This window comes from Thalassophryne amazonica, chromosome 3 (assembly GCF_902500255.1).
Source record: "Thalassophryne amazonica chromosome 3, fThaAma1.1, whole genome shotgun sequence".
NCBI classification, from domain to species: domain Eukaryota; kingdom Metazoa; phylum Chordata; class Actinopteri; order Batrachoidiformes; family Batrachoididae; genus Thalassophryne; species Thalassophryne amazonica.
In genome coordinates, this window is record NC_047105.1 from 2,161,296 (window position 1) to 2,187,236 (window position 25,941).

The 25,941-nt window shown below is 44.6% G+C and overlaps 1 protein-coding gene and 1 long non-coding RNA gene across 2 annotated transcripts in view; both read left to right on the top strand.

The window, feature by feature from the left end:
- Positions 1-13,770, top strand: part of nfs1 (NFS1 cysteine desulfurase) — a 96,452-nt gene extending 82,682 nt beyond the window's left edge. Inside the window, exons 10-13 of the mRNA XM_034164472.1 lie at positions 5,643-5,724; positions 5,936-6,019; positions 12,971-13,060; positions 13,143-13,770. Coding sequence (XP_034020363.1) covers positions 5,643-5,724; positions 5,936-6,019; positions 12,971-13,060; positions 13,143-13,206 — 320 coding nt within the window. The 3' untranslated portion in view covers positions 13,207-13,770. The remainder of the gene's footprint in view (positions 1-5,642; positions 5,725-5,935; positions 6,020-12,970; positions 13,061-13,142) is intronic.
- A 1,352-nt stretch (positions 13,771-15,122) lies between these two features.
- Positions 15,123-22,912, top strand: LOC117507862. The gene is made up of 3 exons (XR_004559850.1): positions 15,123-15,237; positions 17,864-17,866; positions 22,902-22,912. It is a non-coding gene; the product is annotated as an uncharacterized LOC117507862 (long non-coding RNA).
- The last annotated feature ends 3,029 nt before the right edge of the window (positions 22,913-25,941 follow it).

The window sequence follows — 25,941 nt, forward strand, 5'->3', positions numbered from 1 at the left end:
GGTGTCATTGGTGCAGAAACAACAATAAAAAAGAAAATTAAAAAAATAATTCTGGAAGAAGTAAAGGAGTAAATCTGCTCTTTTAAAGATGAATCCTGGATGAAAAAAACTTTTTGAATCAGTGTTTCAAACTTTACTGTTTGACTGAGGCTGTGTGGTGAAGATGATCGTTTATTACAATTGTTTTGCTGCTTTTTTACATCTAATAACACTTTTTCCTCCTCCTTTCCTCTCTCTCTCCTCTTTCTCTCTCTGCCTCTCTCTCTCTCCTTTCTCTCTCTCTCTCTCTTTCCTTTCTCCCCCCTCTTCTTTCTCCCCCCCTCTCTCTCTCTCTCCTTTCTCCCCCCCTCTCTCCTTTCTCTCTCTCCTTTCTCCCCCTCTCTCTCTCTCCTCTCTCTCTCTCTCTCTGTCTCTCTCCCTCTCTCCTTTCTCCCCCCTCTCTCTCCTCTCTCTCTCTCTCTCTCTCTCTGTCGCTTTCTCTCTCACACACACACCGTAGTTGAGCAAACGTTGGACACATGAAGGCTTCCAACTGTAAACTAAAGCCTATAAATGAATTTCTGGAGCTATGCAAGCAGAAGGAGCTCATTTTATCTGAAGACTTTGACAGAGTTTTTTCTGCTGCAGCGCTACTCGGCTCTCCGTCTGCGGGGGGGCAGTTCAGCACAAACAATCTGGCTGGATTTTAGAAAAACTACCTGATAGCAGGTCAGAGTGTGACGGCGCTGTCAGAACACTGTGGCGCAGTGCCATTGTTCCATTGCCTGGGGACAACCCTGTGTTATCATGTTTTCCGATTGTCCGCTGCGTGGAGAGTGGCAGGAAAAACCAAAGAAGCTTTCTCGCGAGGTGCGAGAAGAATTTGAACGTTTTAAACCAAAAAAAAAAAAAAGCCACTTGTCCGGTCGGACAACGATTTAGAGCTACTGCTTGTCCAATCACATTTTACACTTGTCCCAGACAATCGGACAAGCGTTAATGTCGATGGTAGGTTTTGATTCATCTGCCTGTTGCCACATGTACAGAAGGACTGGATTGTCATTCCTGCACTCATATTGTTATATTTAATTCAAAATAATAAGTGCACGCAGCAGCTGCTCGTGCTGCTAATGCTGCATTCATGTACCGTCGGAAATTACACAACTTTCTGTTGTTTCAAATTCAACAGTTGCTTGTGGCAAAATAATTAATTATATCCACACAAAAGATTAATTCTGGCCTATGTAAGGTGCCTGAGCCCATTGAAGCTGCCCCCCCACACAGATAAAAAAAAAAATCCAAGCAAGCAGGCTGAGCTTGTCCTGTAATTTCTGACGGTACATGAAGCAGCACCAGCCTCAGCGCTCACAAACCGGCTTCTGCACTGTGTGAAAACATTCAGCTGTTCCAATGAAGTCAAATTAAACAATAACGTTACAAAAACTACACAAACGATTAAAAAACGTCAAGAATGACAGCAAAACGAGACACAGACGAACTGAGGTTTTCGTTGCCCTTTGTTCAAATTTTTCAACAGTTTAAAAATCCTGAAGTGCCAGCTGCAGAAACTAAGCTGCGCGAAGGTTAAATGATGCCAATGAAAGTCCAGATTTCTTGTTTTGTCAGGACTTCGTTGCCCTTCGTTAAGTGCCGTGTGATTGGGCCTTAAGTTGCACATGAAATACTGGATCCCTGGTGCAGGTGCAACAATCAAAAGAATTTTGTCCAAATGTCTCATATGCCGGCAACTGCATGGTGCTGCTGGACAACAAAAGATGGCAGACCTTCCACAGAACAGACTCACACCAGATGAACCACCCTTCACTAGAACTGGAGTGGACTATTTCGATCCTTTTGAAGTCAAGCATGGAAGAGTTACTGAGAAGAGATATGGCGTCATCTTTACCTGTTTAACTATTCGAGCTATCCATTTGGAGGTTGCAGCATCCCTTGACACTGACTCTTTCATACACGCACTCCGTAGATTAATTGCAAGAAGAGGCCAGGTGTCAGAGTTGCGTTCAGGCAATGGGACCAATTTTGTGGGGGCAGAGCAGGAACTCAAAAAGGCCATCCAAGAGTTGAATACCTCCAAAATAGAGAGCACTTTGCTCCAGCATGGTATTAAGTGGATGTTCAACCCACCTGCTGCTTCACACCAAGGAGGAGTATGGGAGCGTTTAATCAGGTCCATCAGAAAAATCCTTACTGCCATTTTAAGGACCCAGAGTCTGGATGAAGAGAGCCTTCACATGCTTCTTTGTGAAGTTGAAGCCATCTTGAACAGTCGACCCATTACCACACCCTCCAGTGACCCGTATGACCTGGAAGCACTTACCCCCAACCACCTCCTGTTCTTGAGGACTAAGCCATCTTTACCTCCAGGACTTTTTCAGAAAGAGGCTCTTTATGCATGACGAAGGTGGCGACAGATCCAGTACATGGCAGACCTATTTTGGAAACGCTGCATAAGGGAGTACCTCCCTGAGCTTCACATTACGTCCGAAGTGTCCACGTGTGTCTCAAAATTTTATGCCAGGAGACATCGTTTTACTGCACCAAGGGACTCCTGGGTAATCGGCAAGGTCATCCAGTCGATACCAGGTAAACATGGACTTGTTCGCCGAGTTCGTCTTAAGTCGAAGACAAGTGAACTAGATAGACCCATCATGAAGGTCTGTCTCCTTCTGGAGGCAGTTTGATATGAGGCAGTGGTAAAGACTGCACTCCAACAGTATGTCATGTGCTAGTAAACTCTGACATCATAAGACAGAAGACTTCAGTGCCCTTGTCTCTTTCTATTTAATGTTGTCAATTGTTTCTAAGTGTAGAGAACAATTAGGGGCCGGGTATGTATGAGACAAGTTCTGATTGTTTCTTTTATAAGTTTAAGACTGCATATTTCTTCCTTTATTTTATGTTCATCTTATATTTAGAATTATTACTCTTCTGTTAATAATAATTGATTATTGCTACAACTAAAACCTTTTTTTTTTTACATAATGTGTAATTACAATTATGTAGTTACTGTAGTTTTAAGAAGGGACTTTGTGAGGTTAGTAGTTTTTTGAAGCAGTTGGAAGCTTACCATCTGTGGAGTCACATGGTTTTCATACTGTGCCTGTGTCTATGTCCTGCACATACTTTGCATGAACCTGAGGTAATATCGTTCATCTAAAGATTGCTGTGACAGCCTTTTTTGGTTTTTGGAATAAACATTTTTGTATGTTCAACTGGATTGGATGAATGCTACATAGACATGACGAGACACGTGTACACCAGGACGACCAGCTAGCCAAAAACGAGTTTGACTCTTACAATTGTTTTTGTGCAAATATTTGCTCATTTGAAATGGGATGCCTGCAACACGTTTCAAAAAAGCTGGGACAGTGGTATGTTTACCACTGTGTTACATCACCTTTCCTTCTAACAACACTCAATAAGCGTTTGGAGACTGAGGACACTCAGGATGGGTATAAAAGGAACATCCCCAAAAGGCTCAGCCGTTCACAACAAAGATGGGGTGAGGATCACCACTTTGTGAACAACTGCGTAAATAAGTAGTCCAACAGTTTTAGAACAAAGTTTCTCAACATTCACTTTCAAGGAATTTAGGGATTCCACCATCTACAGTCCATAATGTAATCAGTCGATTCAGAGAGACTGGAGAACTTTCGACACGTAAGCAGCATGGCCAAAAACTAACATTTGAATGTCCGTGACCGTCAATCCCTCAGGCGGCACTGCATTAAAAACTGACATCATTGTGTAAAGGATCTTACCGCGTGGGCTCAGGAACACTTCAGAAAACCATTGTCAGTTAACACAGTTCATCACTACATCTACAAGTGCAAGTTAAAACTGTATCATGCATCGCGAAAGCCAAACATCAACAACATCCAGAAACACCACCGCCTTCTCTCGGCCCAAACTCATTTGAAATGGACAGACGCAAAGTGGAAAAGTGTGCTGTGGTCTGATGAGTCTACATTTCAAATTGTTTTTCATGGACACCGTGTCCTCCAGACAAAAGAAGAAAAAGACCATCCGGATTGTTACCAGTGCAAAGTTCAAAAGCCAGCATCTGTGATGGTATGGGGGTGTGTTAGTGCCCATGACATGGACAACTTACACATCTGTGATGGCACCATCAATGCTGAAAGGTCCATCCAGGTTTTGGAGCAACACATGCTGCCATCCAAGCAACGTCTTTGTTGGGGAAGTGTCGTGACACGGACCCACAACAGGGGCATTAATGAAGGGACAATGGAATAGCCAAAAAGTAACAATTTAATGTTGTGAAGGTGCACAACGTAGTACAGACAAATACAAATATGCGGTATATCAATCTGACACAAGGTGACGTGTGGCAGGCTTGAAGATAGGAGACGTCCGGTGCGAGAAGAGCCGGATCACACACAGCTTCCACCACCAACGGATCTGAAGAACACCGGAGCCGCCAAGCCCTGCGCCCCAGGTGGCCACTGTCTTCAGCAGTCAGACCCGGTACTGCTGGCAGAAAACAGAAACAGTTCTGGATGAGTGTGAGTTCGCACACTCAGTAATCCCACAGTCTGTATACAGTTAGGAGGGAGAACCTCCACCTCCGAATCACACACTCGTGCAGCTCCCGAGATAACCACTTATCTGGGTGGGGTGGGAGGCGAAGCCGTCGCAGTCCACACCAAACGCCAACTCAGCAGACAGAGTATCCGTCCCAGGAAAACGGCTGCAAAAGAGATCAGACTAATGCTCGGATTAAGGTTCAGCAGAGAATTAATTACCTGTATGGTAGAAGATTTCTCGGCGAGGAGGTGGAGTTGCAGTCCGGCCTTTGTAGTGGTGGGTGATGGGTGACAGCTGGTGTTGATAGGTGACAGCTGTCACCTCCAGCGGCTCCGACGCCCTCTCGTGCTTGGAGCCCGCACTCCAAGCAGGGCGCCATCTGGTGGTGGTGGGCCAGCAGTACCTCCTCTTCAGCGGCCCACACAACAGTCTTTTTCAGGGACGTCCCTGCTTATTTCAGCAAGACAATGCCAAGCCACATTCTGCACGTGTTACAACAACGTGGCTTCATAGTAAAAGAGTGCGGGTACTAGACTGGCCTGCCTGCAGTCCAGACCTGTCGCCCATTGAAAATGTGTGGCACATTATGAAGCACAAAATATGACAACAGAGACCCCGGACTGTTGAACAACTGAAGTCGTACATCAAGCAAGAATGGGAAAGAATTCCACCTACAAAGCTTCAACAATTAGTGTCATCAGTTCCCAAATGCTTATTGAGTGTTGTTAGAAGGAAAGGTGATGTAACACAGTGATAAACATTCCACTGTCCCAGCTTTTTTGAAACATGTTGCAGGCATCCATTTCAAAATGAGCAAATATTTGCACAAAAACAATAAAGTTTATCAGTTTGAACATTAAATATGTTGTCTTTGTGGTGTATTCAATTGAATACAGGTTGAAGAGGATTTGAAAATCATTGTGTTCTGTTTTTATTTACATTTTACACAACGTACCAACTTCATTGGAATTGAGGTTGGAGAGCAGCAGGGGGCGCTGTCAGATTTTAACAGATGTGTTTACTGTGTGAAACACTGTTTCTTTGTGTTGTCTGAATAAATTTGGTTTTGTGGATTGAGGTGAGTTTGTGTGTTTCAGGTTGCATCAATCTGTCGTTTGCGTATGTGGAGGGGGAGAGCCTCTTGATGGCGCTGAAGGATGTGGCTCTGTCATCGGGCAGGTCAGGATATTTAGGGTCGTCTTGTCCACGTGAAGCATGGTTTAAGATCAAACTCTGTCTGCAACTTTGAAGTGTTTGTTTGACATTTCAGTGCTTTGTTTTGTTTTTGTCACCAGAGTTAAGCCACCACGGTGTGACTCTTAGGTTGATTGGGGACTTGGGGTTTTTTGGAAGTAATTTAAAGTTAATTGATGCCGTTGTTTGTGAACAGTGCGTGCACGTCTGCATCTCTGGAGCCGTCATATGTTCTCAGAGCAATCGGCGCTGATGAAGACCTGGCCCACTCCTCCATCAGGTACACAGTCACTATACACTATACTTAGGGGATTTGCGGACGTTCATGCTGGTTATACAGTCACAAATTGAGCTTTACCAGCAACATGTTAGTGGAGCCAGTGAAAAAGAGTTTTACAGTAAAACTGATATTTGTAACCGTTATCCAGCATGAACGTCCACAAATCATCAGATACGGGGGCGTGTTGCTTTTATTTATAAATCTAGGTTTAGCTCATTAGCTGTTGGGGGTTACAAATATCACTCGTTTGAGCATCTGATTCTCTGTTCTGCTCAGGATATTACACATTGCCAAGGTCAGAAGAATAAAAATCAGTCGTATTACTTTGTCACTGTATATAGGCCTCCTGGCCCATATTCTGAATTCTTAGATGAATTTAGTGCATTCATCTCTAACTTGTCAACTAGTGTAGATAACATTCTGATCATTGGTGACGTTAACATTCATATAAATAAGCCTTCTGATCCCCTCTGCAAATCATTTATGGAAATTGTGGATGCATTAGGATTTCGGCAATGCATTCGGATTTGACGCACATTAGTGAGAATACCCTGGATCTGGTTCTCGCACGTGGTATTGGCTCTCACGAATATTGAACATCATTCCTCTGATCACTCAGCTTATTAGTTTACAGTTTCATTGCCGTGTTTAGTGGAACAACAACCTTATATATCATTACGGTGATGCATCAACTCCTCAACTAACACTGAACTCGAAGCTAGACTGCCTGATGACTGATGTCTTAGCTTCACATTGACAAATACCCAGTTAGTAGACACACTTGTGGATAGTTTAAACTCAGTGCTCAAAACTACACTCGACATGATTGCACCACCTGTGTTAAAACTGCGCTCCCCCAAATCACAGTCACCTTGGTTCAGTGATTATCTGCGTGACCTCAAGCATAAAGCAAGAGGTCTAGAACGGAAATGGCATCGTTCAAAATTAGAAGTATTTCATCTTGCGTGGCGTGATGCTATCTTAGACTATAAGCATGCATTATTGGCTACAAAGCGGACCTACTACTCTGATTTGATCAACAAAACAAGCATAACTCAAAGTTCTTGTTCGACACGGTGGCAACACTTATTCATGGACAACCACCTGTAGTTCATTCTCCTTTTACAGCACAAGATTTCCTTGATTACTTTGAGAAGAAAATGGAAGACATTAGGTTAAACATACCCCAACATGCCTTAACCCAGCCACTACACCCTGCTATTGAGGTGGGCGCCACTACTGAGGTATTACCTAGATTTACAGAATTTGATAGTATCTCACTAGACATGCTGACAAAACTTGTAACATCAACAAAAGCACACCTGTTTATTTGATCCTCTACCAACAAAACTGTTTTAAGGACCTGTGGCCCACTCTTGGGCCGACTGTGCTGAAAATTATTAATCTTTCTTTAACTTCTGGATCTGTTCCTAAATGTTTTCAAATCTGCAGTGATTAAACCATTACTTAGAAACCTAATCTTGGCCCTAGTGTATTGACAAACTACGGCCTCGATATCAAATCTATCATTTTTTCTCTAAAATTCTGGTAAAAGTGGTGTCACGGCAGCTCGTAGACTATCTTACTGAGAATAATCTCTTTGAGCCACTACAGTCTGCTTTTAGAAAAAATCATTCCACAGAGACGGCTCTCACTAAAGTGGCGAATGATCTTCTGCTTACAGTGGATTCTGACACGACTATGTTCTGTTGCTGTTAGATCTCAGTGCTGGCAATTTGATACCGTGGATCATCATATTCTACTTGATAGGCTGGAAAATCATTTTAGGATTACTGGGAGTGTCCTTGCATGGTGATGATCTATCCAAGTCGTTCTCACTGTGTTTTGTACAGTAACACTACCTCTAACCTTAGGACATGAAATTTGGGGTTCCACAGGGATCTGTCTTAGGCCCCCTGCTTTTCTCCCTTTATATAGCACCCATTGGGCACATATTGCGGCGTTTTGGGATTACCTTTCACTGCTATGCAGATGATACTCAGTTTTACATGCCGATAACTGCCGGTAATCTCGTTCACATAAAATCCTTAGAAGATTGCCTTGCAGCAGGGAGAAGTTGGATGTCTAGAAACTTCCTACTTTTAAACTCTGATAAGACTGAAATGATGGTTCTTGGTCCAGTGAGACATCGGCATCAATTTGATCAGTTAACGCTCAGCCTCGGCTCGTGTGTCATACATCACACTGACAAAGTGAGGAACCTTGTGGTAATTTTTGATCCTTTGTTGTCCTTTGGCCTCCACATTAGAAATATTACGAAGACTGCTTTCTTCCACCTGCGAAATATAGCAAAGATTCGTCCCATCCTATCTATGGCTGATGCTGAGACCCTGATCCATGCATTTATTTCTTCTAGATTGGACTACTGCAATGTTCTATTTACTGGTTTACTGCAGTCTAGCATTAGGGGTCTCCAATTGGTTCAAAATGCTGCAGCCGGACTTTTGACAAGAAGCAGAAAGTTTGACCACATTACACCCATTTTGGTGTCTCTTCACTGGCTTCCTGTCCAGTGAGATCAGATTTAAGGTTCTGCTACTAACCTATAAAATTATTCATGGACTGGCACCTCCCTACCTAGCTGACCTAATTAAACCTTACGTACCGGCCCGGGCTTTACATTCTCAGGGTGCAGGACTACTTTGTGTCCCTAAGGTGAGTAAGAAGTCTGTGGGTCACACAGCTTTCTCTTATCGTGCCCCTGTTCTGTGGAAGGATCTCCCTGCTTCAATAAAACAGTCAGATTCTGTGGAGTCTTTCAAGTCCAGACTTAAGACGCACTTATTTTCCCTCTCATATGGCTTGCATACTGGTACAGTTTTTACCTTAACCTAAATTCTGGTCTTTTAGTGAAGTTAGGGCTAGTGGCCGGCGATCACCTTAGTATTCTCTGTTTTTCTTGTTGTTCAATGCTGGCAAAATATACAGTATTTTTGTCTTTCTGATGCCTGATTCTGTTTTTTCTCTCTGTTTAAGGGTGCAGCTCCATCCAGAGATGGGAGGTTGTATTCATGTTGGCGAGCCTCCTGTCCCTGTGCGCCATAGCATTTCTTGTATATTCGTCCGTGAATGGTTCTGTGATTGTTCTGTAATTTATGTCTGTATCATGGCCCAAGCAGAGGGTCACCCCTTTGAGTCTGGTCTGCTTGAGGTCTCTTCCTCAGAGGGAGTTTTTCCTTACCACTGTTGCTCTGGGGGTCGGTAAGGTTAGACCTTACCAGTGTGAAGTGCTTTGAGGCACTCTGTTGTGATTTGCACTATATAAATGAAAATAAATTGAAACTGAAGGGGGTTATTCGGTGAGGCTTAGCGTGAGGCAGCGTCTCTCCAACACTGGTCAGGGTGCGGATTAATCCATCAAGTGAAAAGCCATCAAATTCATATGGTTAGTCTGTCTCAGAATCTACATCAATACTTTCATGTGGTATCTTAAATTCACCCATTTCGGCATCATCATCGATATACGACTTTCTGTTGCTAACGGCGCCATTATTGACATCTGTGTAGCAGTGCACGCAGCCAGTCAGGGTGCAGATTAATACATTAAATGTGAAACGTTGAAATATTTTTCGACCTTACACCCGATATTATACGGTCTGAAATCTCACACGATTAAACCAATCGGATTTGCAGAAAAAATGTAATTGGATTACAATCCAGATTATCATCCTATCTCAGTGATCGTCCTGTTCATAAACTATTATTTTATAATAATCCTAATCATAATCCAGACTGGAACAATCTGGAGATTAGATTAAATAGAACTTTATTGATCCCTTGGGAAGACTCCGTCAGGGAAATTGAGGTTCCAGCAGCATTGGACAGCAGCACACAGGGTAAGACGCACGCAGAGTATCAAAAGTGAAAGTTAAAAACAGTGTGCAAATCGAAATATGATTATACAATATAAATACCAGACATACTGATCACTACTGGTTTACTGTTTAGGCTCCTGCCTGTCTGTGTTTCCTGCCACCTGTCTTTGCTAGTAGATCAGTTGAGTGTGACCTTGTTTCCTTGGCAGCGTTCCTTAGCAATGCTGTTTTACACCTGCAGACATTCACATTAATCTGCTCATAAAGGCAACAACTTGGCCTAATCTCACCTGATGTGAGACGACTGGACCTGACCTCGGCCTTGTCTTTTATCCTGGTGTGGACTTTGGCTTTGATGGATCTGCTGCCACACTTTCCAATATTCTGTTGATTCTTTGTTTGGAATGTGGAGGCAAAATTTCCAAGCGGTGTCTGGCTGTCTGTGGAAGAAAGAGTCAGGAGGTTGATTGTTTGTCAGAGTTAACAGGTTTATTATACAAAGCGCTTTGGACACACCAACGAACAGCATACAGCAAGCATCTGAACGTGTGTGTGTGTGTGTGTGTGTGTGTGTGCATTCCCACAGTGATGAACACAATATGAAATAAACATGGAGTCACATGAAGACAATTATTTTGCTTTCACAATTCCTCCCTTTTGATTATATGATCAATCAAATCATAGCAAAATAATAACATAACATATCATCTGTATTCTCACACCTTTGCCAGTTTAAGACAGCACGTCATTGTTTTACATTCTTCAAAATCATAGACATTCCCCAGGCCAAAGAATAATGTCAGCCATGATGGATGGAGTGGGGTTTGTTGAAGTCTCTTTAGGTTGTTGGGTGAAGGGGATCAAGAACAAGGTCCAGTTCTTTCAGTACTTTTTTGCAGTGAGTTGCGTGTATCCATGTCGATTTTTCCGCAACCTTGATGGCGGTATGCGTCATCAGTTGCACTTGGAAGGGGCCTGTCCAGTGATGATCATTCCAGTGCTTCTTTCTCAGATTCTTTACGATCACAAAGTCTCCAGGACTGATATCATGGAGTGGTTGTTTAGCTGACAATGGAAGGGCTGCCTTCACTCGAGACCTGCACACAGAAAGAGCTTGTGAAAGCTTCATGCAATAAGACACAAGATTGTGATCAACAAACACTGGCATCTTCCCTTGTCAACACCTTGGGATGGAGTCCTGTGTGAGGTGGTCTTCCAAACTTGATTTCAAAGGGTGACAGATTAAGTCTCTGTCGTGTGCTAAATCTCATTTGCATCAGAGCCAATGATTTAGGCCTACCCGCTTTAGGCCTGTTTCAGTGGTGCATTTTGCCAATTTATTTTTAATGTACCATCTTCCCTCTCTACAGCTCCTCCTGATTGCAGATGATAGCTGCAGTGATTTTTAAGCTCAATGTCCAAGACAGCACTCAGCTCTTTGATCACTTCATTCACAAAGTGTGGACCATTGTCTGAAGAAAGTTTTTCTGGAACTCCCCATCTGGGAACAGTGTCTGTCATTAAAGCTTTTGCTGCTGCCTGTGCTGACGTATATTTGTTGGAAAGGCCTCAATCCATTTGGAAACCATGTCCCAGGGTTCTCCCCAGACAATGGAACAACGCCGTTGCGCCATTATAGTGTCATGACATCGCCGTTATACTGCACCGTGCTCCCAGATATTTTTTAATCCAGCCAGGCTGTTTGTGCTGAACGGACTGCTGCCTCCACCCCCGGCAGAGAGCCGAGCAGAGCCACAGCTCAGAGTGAAAGAACAAAAACTCCATCAAAGTCTTCCAATAAAAAGTGCTCCTTCTGCCCGCGTAGTTAGTACACATTAAGGCTTTATTTTACAGATGAAAGCCTTCACGTTTCCAAAGTTTGCTTAAATAAGCCGCAAAGACGGTGTGAGAGTGACGAGTCTCTCGTTCCCTCAGACAGAGAGAGAGCGAGAGAGAGAGAGGAGGAAAAAGTGTGAACAGACGCTACACGCTGTAAAAAAGCAGCGAAGCAATTTTAGTCAACCATCATCTTCACCACACAGCTTCAGTGAAACAGTAAAGTGTGAAAAACTGATTCACAAAGCTTTTCATCCAGGGTTTCATCTTTTAAAAGAGCAGATTTATTTCTTTACTTCTTACAGAAGAATTTTTTTGTTTTCTTTTTATTATTGTTTTTTATGCACCAATGACACCAGATCAAATTACTTGTATGTGAGAACTTACTTTGCAATAAATGTGATTCTGATGCTGCTCTCACCAGTGTTGTTGTTACAACATGAACGGTTCGTGGGAATGCTGCACTGACGATCGGGAACCCGGAGCCGGTCGGTCCTCCGTCCATTAATAACAGGTATGAGGCAGATCTCTACCTATTAGATCTGTTTGGCCAACCGTCCGGTCCGGTCCAACGGTCCAGAGAGCATCCCACGTCTGACACCAGCTTGTGGAGGCAAAATTTCAAACTTTGGACCAAACGGTCTCTGGCTGTCGTGGAACGAAGAGTCAGGAGGTTGACTGTTTGTCAAAATTAACAGGTTTATTATACAAAGTGCTTTGGACACACCAACGAACAGCATACAGCAAGTATCTGAACGTGTGTGTATCAGCACTTAGAGTGCACCCTTATGTACACATGTCAGGACGGTGTTCATGCACAAGTTCTCATGAGCTCATCTCCCCAAACTGATACTCGTAGCTATCTGAAAATGACTTCATCTGGAGAAGATGTTTTTGTCTCAAGGCTGCAGTTAGGCACGATCAGAACAGACTCTGTGTCATTCTGAGTCAGACAGAAACATGTGGCTTTTTGTGCAAACTGCATGAACAGTTTCTGGATTAAGGACATTTCACAGTGAGGAACACAATATGAAATAAACATGGTGTCACATGAAGACAATTATTTTGCTTTCACAGGAACCACAAACTGCAAACTGGAGGAGGTCATGTGACACTGACCTCATGGCTAAGCTAGTCCATTAGCTGAGTTTGTTGTGTTGATCCAGTCACAGCAGGAAAAGGTGGATTATGTTCCATCCCTGAGGACCAGGGCTGGAGTTCAGGTCCATGCCCATGTGTAAGAAGAGAGGTTTTAATGTTCGTTTGTGTGTTGTTTCAGGTTCGGCATCGGCAGGTTCACCACAGAAGAAGAAGTAGACTACACAGCAGAGAAATGCATCCAGCAGGTCCGCAGGCTCAGAGACATGAGGTGAGTCTTTCATCCTTCAACACCCACCTCATCCCGGCAGCCCATGTGTTCCAAAGCACCGTGACGTGTCTGTCTTTTTCAGCCCTCTGTGGGAGATGGTTCAGGACGGCATCGACATAAAGAACATCAAGTGGACCCAGCATTAGACCCCTCCCACTTTTTTTCAGTCTGGGATTGAGTTGGACCTGGTGACTGACCAGGTCTTTCTGTGTCCAACCTGCACAAACACCTTTCTGACTAACTCCGAACCACCATTTGTTCTTCAGCACCGACATTAGCGCCCCCTTCTGCAAAGCCCAAGACAGACGAATCCCCAGAACTTAAAAAACAAGAAATCTCAGTTAAAATCTGGACAGTTTTTCTTGTTTAGAGACAAAACGTTAAATCAAAGGAAACCTGGTTCATATGGTCTGTTTTTACATCAGTCTCAGTGGACCCAAAGTCCTCCAGAGAGGACTCGCGTTCCGAGAAATAAATTAAAAATTTTTGTGAAATGCAAACAATGAGAACTTAAGGACGTCTTAATGTGTTTTGGTTTTCTGTGAAGGACAATGGGACAATTGCAGGATGACGAAGAATAAAAACAAGTGAGATTGGACCAGGTCTAAGAACCCTGTGGTTCTGGACCTGCTCTGGTTTTAAAGGTCCACTGCACTGTTACTTTTTTGTGTGCCTTTTGTATGATTACTAATAAACACCAACTTCAATATTGCGTAATTGTGTTGTTTATTACTGAAGACATGAACGGTTCTTGTCCTGGATCCAGACTAAGATCCAGACGTTCAGTCACTTCCTGGACTTGTCCATCCAAAGTGTTTCTGTATGGGGTCAAAGTGTTGAACTTGTAGAAACATTCACTGATCTCAGCAGGGACCTTCATGTCTCTGGGTCCTCGGCCTTTGACATCCAGAGACGCCTGGAAAGATCTTACGGGGTCATGAGGTCGTAGGTCAGAGGTGTTTGATGATGCTAATATTTTTGCAGGACAAAGAAGGTCCATGTCTTTAGGGACTTGGTGCTTCCTGTCTCATTGTCTGGTTGTCACACTTGGGCTCTAACCAGTGACCTAAGGAGACAACTGGTTGTCTTTGGTCCCAGGTCTCTGTGGAGGATCTTTGGGTCCTGCTGAAATGACTTTGTGTCCAATGAACAGTTACTTGGTGAGACTCAGATGAGGAGGATCACTGACACTGTGATGGAACATCAGACACCACGTTTAGTCCATGTGGGGCGTTTCTCTGGACTTGATCCAGGACACAAGTGTGCCAGTGTGGAGGACCCCGAAGACTGGAGAAGGTCAAGGACATGCCCACGTTTCACCTGCAGCAGGTAGATGGTTACTTGACAGAGGTTGGGATGGACTGGATGTCTATCTGGGTGGTTGTCCTCTACCTTTTGTCATTGGTACTCTGTGTCCTTATTATCTTTGCTCTTGTGCTTTGGCACATGGCCTCTGGGAGGTGCTGATGATGATTTCTGATGAGGTAAAGTGTTGTAAATGTGCAGGAAGTCCCACTACAGTCCTGAGCACGATTTCCCAAACACAGGATCTTCAAAATGTCACAACTGATAATTCATGCAGGGGCTTTTTCACTCAGAAGGACAAACAAGAACTATTCCATGGCAGCAACTGATTTGACACTGGAGTAGACTGTTAATCAAGATGCTGCGTCACTAATGAGAGGAATCATAGGGTTCCACTACACCCATAATGCCGTTAGACGATGGTGCATTGCATCAACACAGCGAGGTGTGTCTGTTACAGAACTCCGGCATATGACTGGATTGGAATCAGAAGACCAACCTGCAGCACGGTTACGGATGAGCAGGATCGAGAAGGATAGTCACCACAGAGATGCCTTATATGAAGCAGTCACTGAGGCTTGTGAGCCTTTCTCAGCTCCAGCATCAACCTCTGCTTACCTCGTGAATATTGCCACAGAGAGAAGGCAGCATTAGGAACAAGGACCTACCTGAGTGAAGGCCTTGATGCTGGTCAGGCCTGTTGTTTGAAATTTGAAGAATGTGCCACAAATATGGACAGGTTTCTCAGAGTGATCCAGAGGAGAAAGGTGGCCAACTTTGCTCAGGAAAATTCCAAGAAATGCCCAAAGTCCCTGGGAAAAACAGCTGCTGCTGAAAGCCAGAGGGATGTATTCATCCGGTTGCTTATTGCTGTCTCCAAGAAGACTACATTCAGCCTGAAAAATGTGACGATGTTCCCGATGAGTGACTATCCACTGTCCATTATACATTCTGATGGTTCAATGCTAAAGACGGAGAAGAGCAAACTCCTCGATAGGCTTGAGACACTGCAGGATGGTTTCACGGAGACACCTCCACCAACCATCAATGCCACTTTGATTGATGGTGGATTGCTAATCCACTCCTTCCTGTCTGGCATAGGGTGTGTCACATCCTATGGAAACTTGGCCAGGTCACTTCTGTCACATGTCTGCAGCTGTCTCGGCAATGAGGTCCATGTCTTATTTGACACATGCACGATTAGTCGAGTAATTTGAATAATTAGATTACATAAAATGTTTGAGCAAATTCTGTGCCTCGAAGCTTCGTTTAACGTTGTAGTACATATGCCAGGCCTGTGTGTGGCGCTGTAATGTCCCCAGAAAAACAAACAGAAGAAGAGCAAGCGCTAATCAAATTAGCACAAAATCTACAGCTTTCCAACGCGACAAAGACTGAAATAAAGCCTTTTAGGAAAAAGACGGTCCACGCTGATCATCTGAAATAGCTTACTGTGCATTTAAAGCAAAGCAGTGTGGTTGTTTTTTTAAAAAAACAGTTTGGTCCACTGGCCGCTCTACACGCGGCGGCCGGTGTTCTGTCGAGATGAGGTTCCTCGCGTAACTGCATACAGTAGTGTCCAGAATAACAGTAGTGCTATGTGACTAAAAAGATTAATCCAGGTTTTGAGTATATTTCTTATTGTTAACATGGCAAACAAGGTACCAGTAGATTCAGTAGATTCTCACAAATCCAATCAATCAATTTTTTTTATATAGCGCCAAATCACAACAAACAGTTGCCCCAAGGCGCTTTATATTGTAAGGCAAGGCCATACAATAATTATGTAAAACCCCAACGGTCAAAACGACCCCCTGTGAGCAAGCACTTGGCTACAGTGGGAAGGAAAAACTCCCTTTTAACAGGAAGAAACCTCCAGCAGAACCAGGCTCAGGGAGGGGCAGTCTTCTGCTGAGACTGGTTGGGGCTGAGGGAGAGAACCAGGAAAAAGACATGCTGTGGAGGGGAGCAGAGATCGATCACTAATGATTAAATGCAGAGTGGTGCATACAGAGCAAAAAGAGAAAGAAACAGTGCATCATGGGAACCCCCCAGCAGTCTACGTCTATAGCAGCATAACTAAGGGATGGTTCAGGGTCACCTGATCCAGCCCTAACTATAAGCTTTAGCAAAAGGAAAGTTTTAAGCCTAATCTTAAAAGTAGAGAGGGTGTCTGTCTCCCTGATCTGAATTGGGAGCTGGTTCCACAGGAGAGGAGCCTGAAAGCTGAAGGCTCTGCCTCCCATTCTACTCTTACAAACCCTAGGAACTACAAGTAAGCCTGCAGTCTGAGAGCGAAGCGCTCTATTGGGGTGATATGGTACTACGAGGTCCCTAAGATAAGATGGGACCTGATTATTCAAAACCTTATAAGTAAGAAGAAGAATTTTAAATTCTATTCTAGAATTAACAGGAAGCCAATGAAGAGAGGCCAATATGGGTGAGATATGCTCTCTCCTTCTAGTCCCCGTCAGTACTCTAGCTGCAGCATTTTGAATTAACTGAAGGCTTTTTATGGAACTTTTAGGACAACCTGATAATAATGAATTACAATAGTCCAGCCTAGAGGAAATAAATGCATGAATTAGTTTTTCAGCATCACTCTGAGACAAGACCTTTCTGATTTTAGAGATATTGCGTAAATGCAAAAAAGCAGTCCTACATATTTGTTTAATATGCGCTTTGAATGACATATCCTGATCAAAATGACTCCAAGATTTCTCACAGTATTACTAGAGGTCAGGGTAATGCCATCCAGAGTAAGGATCTGGTTAGACACCATGTTTCTAAGATTTGTGGGGCCAAGTACAATAACTTCAGTTTTATCTGAGTTTAAAAGCAGGAAATTAGAGGTCATCCATGTCTTTATGTCTGTAAGACAATCCTGCAGTTTAGCTAATTGGTGTGTGTCCTCTGGCTTCATGGATAGATAAAGCTGGGTATCATCGGCGTAACAATGAAAATTTAAGCAATACCGTCTAATAATACTGCCTAAGGGAAGCATGTATAAAGTGAATAAAATTGGTCCTAGCACAGAACCTTGTGGAACTCCATAATTAACTTTAGTCTGTGAAGAAGATTCCCCATTTACATGAACAAATTGTAATCTATTAGACAAATATGATTCAAACCACCGCAGCACAGTGCCTTTAATACCTATGGCATGCTCTAATCTCTGTAATAAAATTTTATGGTCAACAGTATCAAAAGCAGCACTGAGGTCTAACAGAACAAGCACAGAGATGAGTCCACTGTCTGAGGCCATAAGAAGATCATTTGTAACCTTCACTAATGCTGTTTCTGTACTATGATGAATTCTAAAACCTGACTGAAACTCTTCAAATAGACCATTCATCTGCAAATGATCAGTTAGCTGTTTTACAACTACCCTTTCAAGAATTTTTGAGAGAAAAAATTCAACAAGACCAAGCATTCATGATATGCACACTCTTAAGGCTATGAAATTGGGCTATTAGTAAAAAAAAAAAAGTAGAAAAGGGGGTGTTCACAGTAATAGTAGTGTGGCATTCAGTCAGTGAGTTCATCAATTTTGTGGAACAAACAGGTGTGAATCAGGTGTCCCCTATTTAAGGATGAACCCAGCACCTGTTGAACATGCTTTTCTCTTTGAAAGCCTGAGGAAAATGGGACGTTCAAGATATTGTTCAGAAGAACAGTGTAGTTTGATTAAAAAGTTGACTGGAGAGGGGAAAACTTATACACAGGTGCAAAAAATTATAGGCTGTTCATCTACAATGATCTCCAATGCTTTAAAATGGACAAAAAAACCAGAGACGCGTGGAAGAAAACGGAAAACAACCATCAAAATGGATAGAAGAATAACCAGAATGGCAAAGGCTCACCCATTGATCAGCTCCAGGATGATCAAAGACAGTCTGGAGTTACCTGTAAGTGCTGTGACAGTTAGAAGACGCCTGTGTGAAGCTAATTTATTTGCATGAATCCCCCGCAAAGTCCCTCTGTTAAATAAAAGACATGTGCAGAAGAGGTTACAATTTGCCAAAGAACACATCAACTGGCCTAAAGAGAAATGGAGGAATATTTTGTGGACTGATGAGAGTAAAATTGTTCTTTTTGGGTCCAAGGGCCGCAGACAGTTTGTGAGACGACCCCCAAACTCTGAATTCAAGCCACAGTTCACAGTGAAGACAGTGAAGCAGAAGTGTGAAGTGAAGAAGATTTTGCATGAGGAAGTCATTGTTCCTGTGCATACTTTTAGTGAACTGACTGAACTTTTGAAAGTTAACGAGCATTGAGTTTGATCTTGGACATAACTTTGAGTGTGAGCTGATCGTACCTGGGTCGGCGATTCATCCGGGCCCGCGGCATGGAGGTTCATCCAGGCCCGCGGCATCAGCGGAGGCGGTTTGTCCAGGCCCGCGGTATCAGCGGAGGCGGTTCATCCAGGCCCACGGCATCGGCAGAGGCGGTTCATCTAGGCCCGCGGCATCGGTGGAGGTGGTTTATCCAGGCCCGCGGCATCGGTGGGGGCGATACATCCAGGCCCGCGGCATCGGCTACATCCTTGGCTAGCGGCGGCTACATTCGGGGCTGGCGGCGGTTACATCCGAGGCTGCCTACGGCTACATCCTGGGCTGACGGCGGCTACATCCGTGGCTAGCTGCGGCTACGACCAAGGCTGGGGGCGGCTGTGACTGAGATTAGCAACGGGGAGGGCTAGTGTGCGGCGACCGAACCTGTGGTGGTGGTGGAGGCTACGGGTGAGAATTGTTTTGTAATTGATAGTGACCATACTGGGCCACGATAATCAACATGGCACCACCCAAGAAAACAGATAAACTCGAGGAAAATATAGAGGAGATAAAGACCTCATTAAACCAGATATCAAAAGACATGTCTAATTTAGACAAGCTGACGATGGAGATTAAAGAACTCCAAAAGTTGGTTAAAGAGAAGGACAAGATCATCAAGAAACTTGAACAACGTGTAGATGAACTTGAACAATTCACTAGAAAAGATGATGTTATAATATCTGGACTAGAAACTAAACATCGGACATATGCAAGGGTGGTGGATTCTGGTGGAGCCAATGGGGAGGATACACCACCTGAAGAACGACAATCACTGGAACAAGTTACAAACTTTTTATATCAAAAAGGTGTTGTCATCCATCAAGACACAATATCAGACTGCTATACTATTCCAGCTAAAGATAGAAAAAATAAACTAACATTGTTATACGATTTACAAGCAGAAAATATAAAAATGAGTTATTAAGACAGGCAAAGAATTTGCAAGGAACGATCATCTATATAAATGAGCATCTAACGAAAAAAAATGCAGATATTGCTAGGGAAGCAAGACTACTAAGAAAACAGAAACACATTGTTACTACATGGGTCTGGAATTGTAGGGTTTGGATTAGAGTAAAAGAAGGAACAAACGGTATACAAATCAAAAACATGGAGGACCTTACAAAATACAGACCTGAATAGACAATCAAATATAACATCTGTTGGTAATTTGACCAACAATAAAATCAGATTAAACATGGAAACAGATGATAAAATATGACATAGACACTAATATTGATGAAAGTATATTTGAATTAAAAACGATTGGTTGTGAGTATTATACAGTAGAACAGCTAAATAGTGAAAAAATTGCAGAAGATACCCTGTCACTCTTACATATAAACAGTCGAAGCTTGTATTGTAAAATGTCACAAATAAAAGATTATTTAAATCAGTTTAAAAATAGATTTAGTATTGTTGCAATCACTGAATCTTGGCTTAATGATGATCTCATGGCTGATGTTCAAATAGAGGGATATGAGCTGTATTTTGTGAACAGAAGAGATAAAAGGGGCGGTGGTGTTGCTCTGTACATAAAGGCAGATCTGATATGTACAATTGTAGAAGAAATGACAATTATAGATGATGTCATAGAAATTGTAACAGTGGAACTTGTACATGAAACATCTAAAAATATTCTAATCAGTTGTGTATACAGAGCACCAGGCACTTGTGTTGTGAAATTTACAGATAAAATAATAGGATTATTCCATCAAATCAAAAACAAAACGCTTTATATGTGTGGAGAAAGAAAGCTCCAGTTGCCAAAGAATAAGTGATTTTGTGAATTCAATGTATAGTTTGGGGTTATTCCACTTGATAACAAAATCAACCAGAATCACATCGCAAAGTGCAACGGTAATCGACAATATATTTACAAATAGAACAGATGAAATTATCAGGAATGGGATCTTGATGACAGATGTTAGTGATCATTTACCAGTCTTTTCAATATTTAAATATAAAAATAGGTACAAGAAAAAAACTGTTATAAACTTTAAAAGAGATAAGATGATGACCTGAAAAGATCAAAATTGGGAACTTTATGTCAGTGATGTTAATGTAGCATATAATTCATTTATGAAAATATTGATGAAATCATATAATAAAAACTGTAAATTAATAGAAATTAGTAAGAAAAGAGTAAATAAACCATGGCTGACAAAGGGAATAAAAAATGCTTGTGCAAAGAAAAACTATTTATACAGGTGCTTTTTAAAAATGCAAACAAAGGAAACAGAACACAGATACAAAAAAGATAAAAATAAACTATTGACAATAATTAGGAAACAAAAAAAAGATTATTATAGTGAACAATTAAATAAGAATAAAGATAATATGAGGGCAACATGGGGAATTATAAAAAGTGTGATTGAAAGTGATGGAGCGAAAGCAACTTTTCCAAATTACTTTGTCAAGGAAAATAAAGAAATATATGACATAAAAGAAGTTGCAAATGGGTTTAATGATTATTTTTCAAATGTAGGATCAGGTCTGGTAGGAAATTAACCAATAGTAGAAGATAAATTACATACACTTGTAAATACGGTCAATAGTATTTTCCTGAACAATGTGGAAAAAGATGAAATAAGAAATATTGTAAAAAAAAAAAAAAAAAAACTGTAAGCAAAAGATCAACTGACCATGAAGATTTAGACATGATGACTGTAAAAAGTATAATAGAAACTGTTATTGAACCATTTACTTACATTTGTAATCTGTCTCTGTCAACAGGGATTTTTCCAGATGAAATGAAAATTGCCAAGGTTGTTGGGAAAGTGTAAGTACACGGACCCACAACAGGGGGCGCAAATGAACGGACAATGGAATAGGTCAAATAACAACACTTTACTGTTGCGAACGTGCACAACAAACACAACAGATTACACAATAGATCAAAGGTCAAATTACAAGGTGTCGTGTGGGCAGGCTCGAAGATAGGAGACGCCTGTCCAAAGCAGAACCGGAACCACACGATTTCCTCCACCACCAGACCCCGGGAATACTGGAGCCGCCAAGTCCCGAACTCCCAGGTGGCCACTGCCTCCGCGTGTCGGACCTGGTACTGCTGGCGAGGAACAAAAACACAATTAAACGTGGGTGCGTCTGCACCCAGCAATCTGCACGGCAGGGAAGCTACCTCCACCTCTCGTTGGAGAAAAAGTCTGTTATCACTCACAAAAATCACAAAAAGGGCTTTCTATCAAGCAGTCAGGCTGAGGATATTACCTTTCAGGTAGAACGATATCTCGGCAAAGAGGTGGAGATGACGTCTTGCTGATATACCGATGCAGATCAGATGAGTGGTGACAGCTGTCACAGGTGATGAGTGTCAGCTGTCACCCCGGCTGCTCCTGTGAGGCGGCAGCGCCCTCTGGTGCCTGGAGCCCGCACTCCAGGCAGGGTGCCCTCTGGTGGTGGTGGGCCAGCAGTACCTCCTCTTCAGCGGCCCACACAACAGGACCCCCCCCTCAACGGGCGCCTCCTGGCGCCCGACCAGGCTTGTCCGGGTGGCGGCGGTAGAAATCGGCCAGGAGGGCCGGGTCCAGAATGAAGCTCCTCTTCACCCAGGAGCGTTCTTCAGGTCCGTACCCCTCCCAGTCCACCAAATACTGGAAGCCCCGGCCCATCCTACGGACATCCAAAAGCCGGCGCACAGTCCCAGCCGGCTCGCCATCGATGATCCGGGCAGGAGGCGGTGCCGGACCCGGAGTACAGAGGGGTGAGGTGTGATGTGGTTTGATTCGGGACACGTGAAATACAGGATGGATCCGCAGTGAGGCCGGCAGCTGAAGCCTGGACTGATGACCTTCTGGATTTTGAAGGGACCGATGTAACGGTCCTGTAACTTGGGGGAGTCCACTTTGAGGGGGATGTCCTTTGTCGACAACCACACCTCCTGCCCTGGCCGATACGCAGGGGCCGGGGTCCGCCGACGGTCTGCATGGGCCTTTGACCTCATCCGGGCCCTCAGCAAGGCAGAACGGGCGGCACGCCACACCCGACGGCACTTCCGTAGGTGGGCCTGGGCACACCGACCTCTCCCTCAACCACTGGAAACAAAGGCGGTTGGTACCCCAGACATACCTCGAAAGGGGAGAGGCCGGTGGCTGACGACACCTGGCTGTTATGGGCATACTCGATCCAGGCCAGATGGGTACTCCAGGCCGCCGGCTGTGCGCGGCTGTCACGCAACGCAGGGCCTGCTCCATCTCCTGATTGGCCCGTTCTGCTTGCCCGTTGGTCTGGGGATGGTACCCGGATGAGAGACTCACCGTGGCCCCCAGTTCCCGGCAGAAGCTCCTCCAGACGTGTGAGGAGAACTGGGGACCGCGATCTGAGACAATGTCTGTTGGGATCCCATGCAGCCGGACGACGTGGTGAACCAGGTGGTCCGCTGTCTCCTGGGCCGTCCGGAGCTTCGGGAGAGCCACGAAGTGGGCCGCCTTGGAGAATCGGTCCACTATCGTGAAGATGGTGGTGTTGCCCTGGGACGGCGGGAGACCCGTGACAAAATCCAGGCCAATGTGGGACCAGGGGCGATGGGGCACGGGCAGCGGCTGGAGCAGACCCGAAGCCCTACGATGGTCAGCCTTGCCCCTGGCGCAGGTGGTGCAGGCCTGGATATAATCCCGGACGTCGGCCTCTAGGGACGCCCACCAGAAGCGCTGCCGGACAACTGCCACGGTTCTTCGCACCCCTGGATGACAGGAGAGCTTAGAGACGTGACAGAAGTCCAGGACTGCAGCCCTAGCTTCTGGTGGGACGTAAAGTCTGTTCTTCGGCCCAGTTCCGGGGTCCGGGCTTCGTGCCAGGGCCTCCCGGACGGTTCTCTCTACGTCCCAGGTGAGGGTGGCCACGATAGTGGACTCCGGGATGATGGGTTCCGGTGGATCCGACAACTCCGTTTTGACTTCATCTTCATGTACCCGGGACAAGGCATCCGATCTCTGGTTCTTGGTCCCGGGACGGTAAGTGATCCGGAAGTCAAAACGGCCGAAGAACAGTGACCAGCGGGCTTGCCTGGGATTCAGCCGCTTGGCGGTCCTGATATACTCCAGGTTCCGGTGGTCAGTGAAAACCGTGAATGGCATGGACGTTCCCTCCAACAGATGTCTCCACTCTTCAAGAGCCTCTTTCACCGCAAGGAGTTCTCGATTGCCGACGTCATAGTTCCGTTCGGCCGGGGTCAACCTGCGGGAAAAATAGGCACACGGGTGAAGGACCTTATCGGTCTTCCCGCTCTGGGAAAGCACAGCTCCTATCCCTGAGTCCGAGGCGTCCACTTCAACCACTAACTGGCGACCAGGATCGGGCTGCACCAGAATGGGTGCAGACGAGAAGCGCCGTTTCAACTCCTTGAACGCGGCATCGCAACGATCCGACCAGGTGAAGGGAACTTTTGGTGAGGTCAGGGCTGTCAGGGGGCTAACTACCTGACTGTAGCCCTTAATGAACCTCCTGTAGAAATTAGCAAAGCCGAGGAACTGTTGCAGCTTCCTACGGCTAGTGGGTTGGGGCCAGTCTCTCACCGCCGCAACCTTGGCCGGATCAGGAGCGACGGAGTTGGGGGAGATGATAAACCCCAGGAAGGACAAAGAGGTGCGGTGGAACTCACACTTCTCGCCCTTCACAAACAGCCGGTTCTCCAACAACCGCTGCAGGACCTGACGTACATGCCGGACATGAGTCTCAGGATCCGGAGAAAAGATGAGTATATCGTCTAGATATACGAAGACGAATCGGTGCAAGAAATCCCGCAAGACATCATTAACTAATGCTTGGAACGTCGCGGGGGCGTTTGTGAGGCCGAACGGCATGACCAGGTACTCAAAGTGACCTAATGGGCTGTTGAACGGCCAATGGAAGAACAGGGCGCACAGGCGCCCGCAGGAGGAATGATCGGTGAGTTGCAGCGGATCCTCACCGTTTTCACGGCTCGGTTGGATTTAATGACCGAGCAGAACGTCCTCCTTAACCGCAGGGTGGAGGCTCTCGCCGCGCAGGTGGAAGCGCGCCCTCAGGGCGCTGCTGCGGCTCTCCCTCCTGTCGACCCTGTGCGTAACAGTGACGTTCCACTGGTCGTTCAACAGCCGGTTGACGCCCCTCGGGATCCATGACGTTGGCCGAGATATCCTGTTGGGAAAGTGTAAGTACACGGACCCACAACAGGGGGCGCAAATGAACGGACAATGGAATAGGTCAAATAACAACACTTTACTGTTGCGAACGTGCACAACAAACACAACAGATTACACAATAGATCAAAGGTCAAATTACAAGGTGTCGTGTGGGCAGGCTCGAAGATAGGAGACGCCTGTCCAAAGCAGAACCAGAACCACACGATTTCCTCCACCACCAGACCCCGGGAATACTGGAGCCGCCAAGTCCCGAACTCCCAGGTGGCCACTGCCTCCGCGTGTCGGACCTGGTACTGCTGGCGAGGAACAAAAACACAATTAAACGTGGGTGCGTCTGCACCCAGCAATCTGCACGGCAGGGAAGCTACCTCCACCTCTCGTTGGAGAAAAAGTCTGTTATCACTCACAAAAATCACAAAAAGGGCTTTCTATCAAGCAGTCAGGCTGAGGATATTACCTTTCAGGTAGAACGATATCTCGGCAAAGAGGTGGAGATGACGTCTTGCTGATATACCGATGCAGATCAGATGAGTGGTGACAGCTGTCACAGGTGATGAGTGTCAGCTGTCACCCCGGCTGCTCCTGTGAGGCGGCAGCGCCCTCTGGTGCCTGGAGCCCGCACTCCAGGCAGGGTGCCCTCTGGTGGTGGTGGGCCAGCAGTACCTCCTCTTCAGCAGCCCACACAACAAAGGTAGTCCCATTATATAAAAATGGAGACAAACATAAATTCTCTAATTACAGGCCAGTGTCATTGCTTCCACAGTTTTCTAAAATTATGGAAAAAGTTTTTGTGACAAGGTTGGACAAATTCATTGAGAAACATCATATTTTAAATAATGCTCAGTATGGATTCAGAACAAAACATTCGACAGCTGTAGCAATTATGGAATTAATAGAGAAAATATCAACAACAATAGAAAATAAAGATTATTTTGTAAGTATTTTTATCGACCTGAAAAAGGCTTTTGATGTTGTCGACCACTCAAGATTGCTTTACAAGTTACAACGATATGGAATAAGAGGTATTGCACATCAGTGGGTAAAAAGCTACTTAGAAAATAGAAAACAGTTTGTTCAGATAAATAATACCAAATCAGAA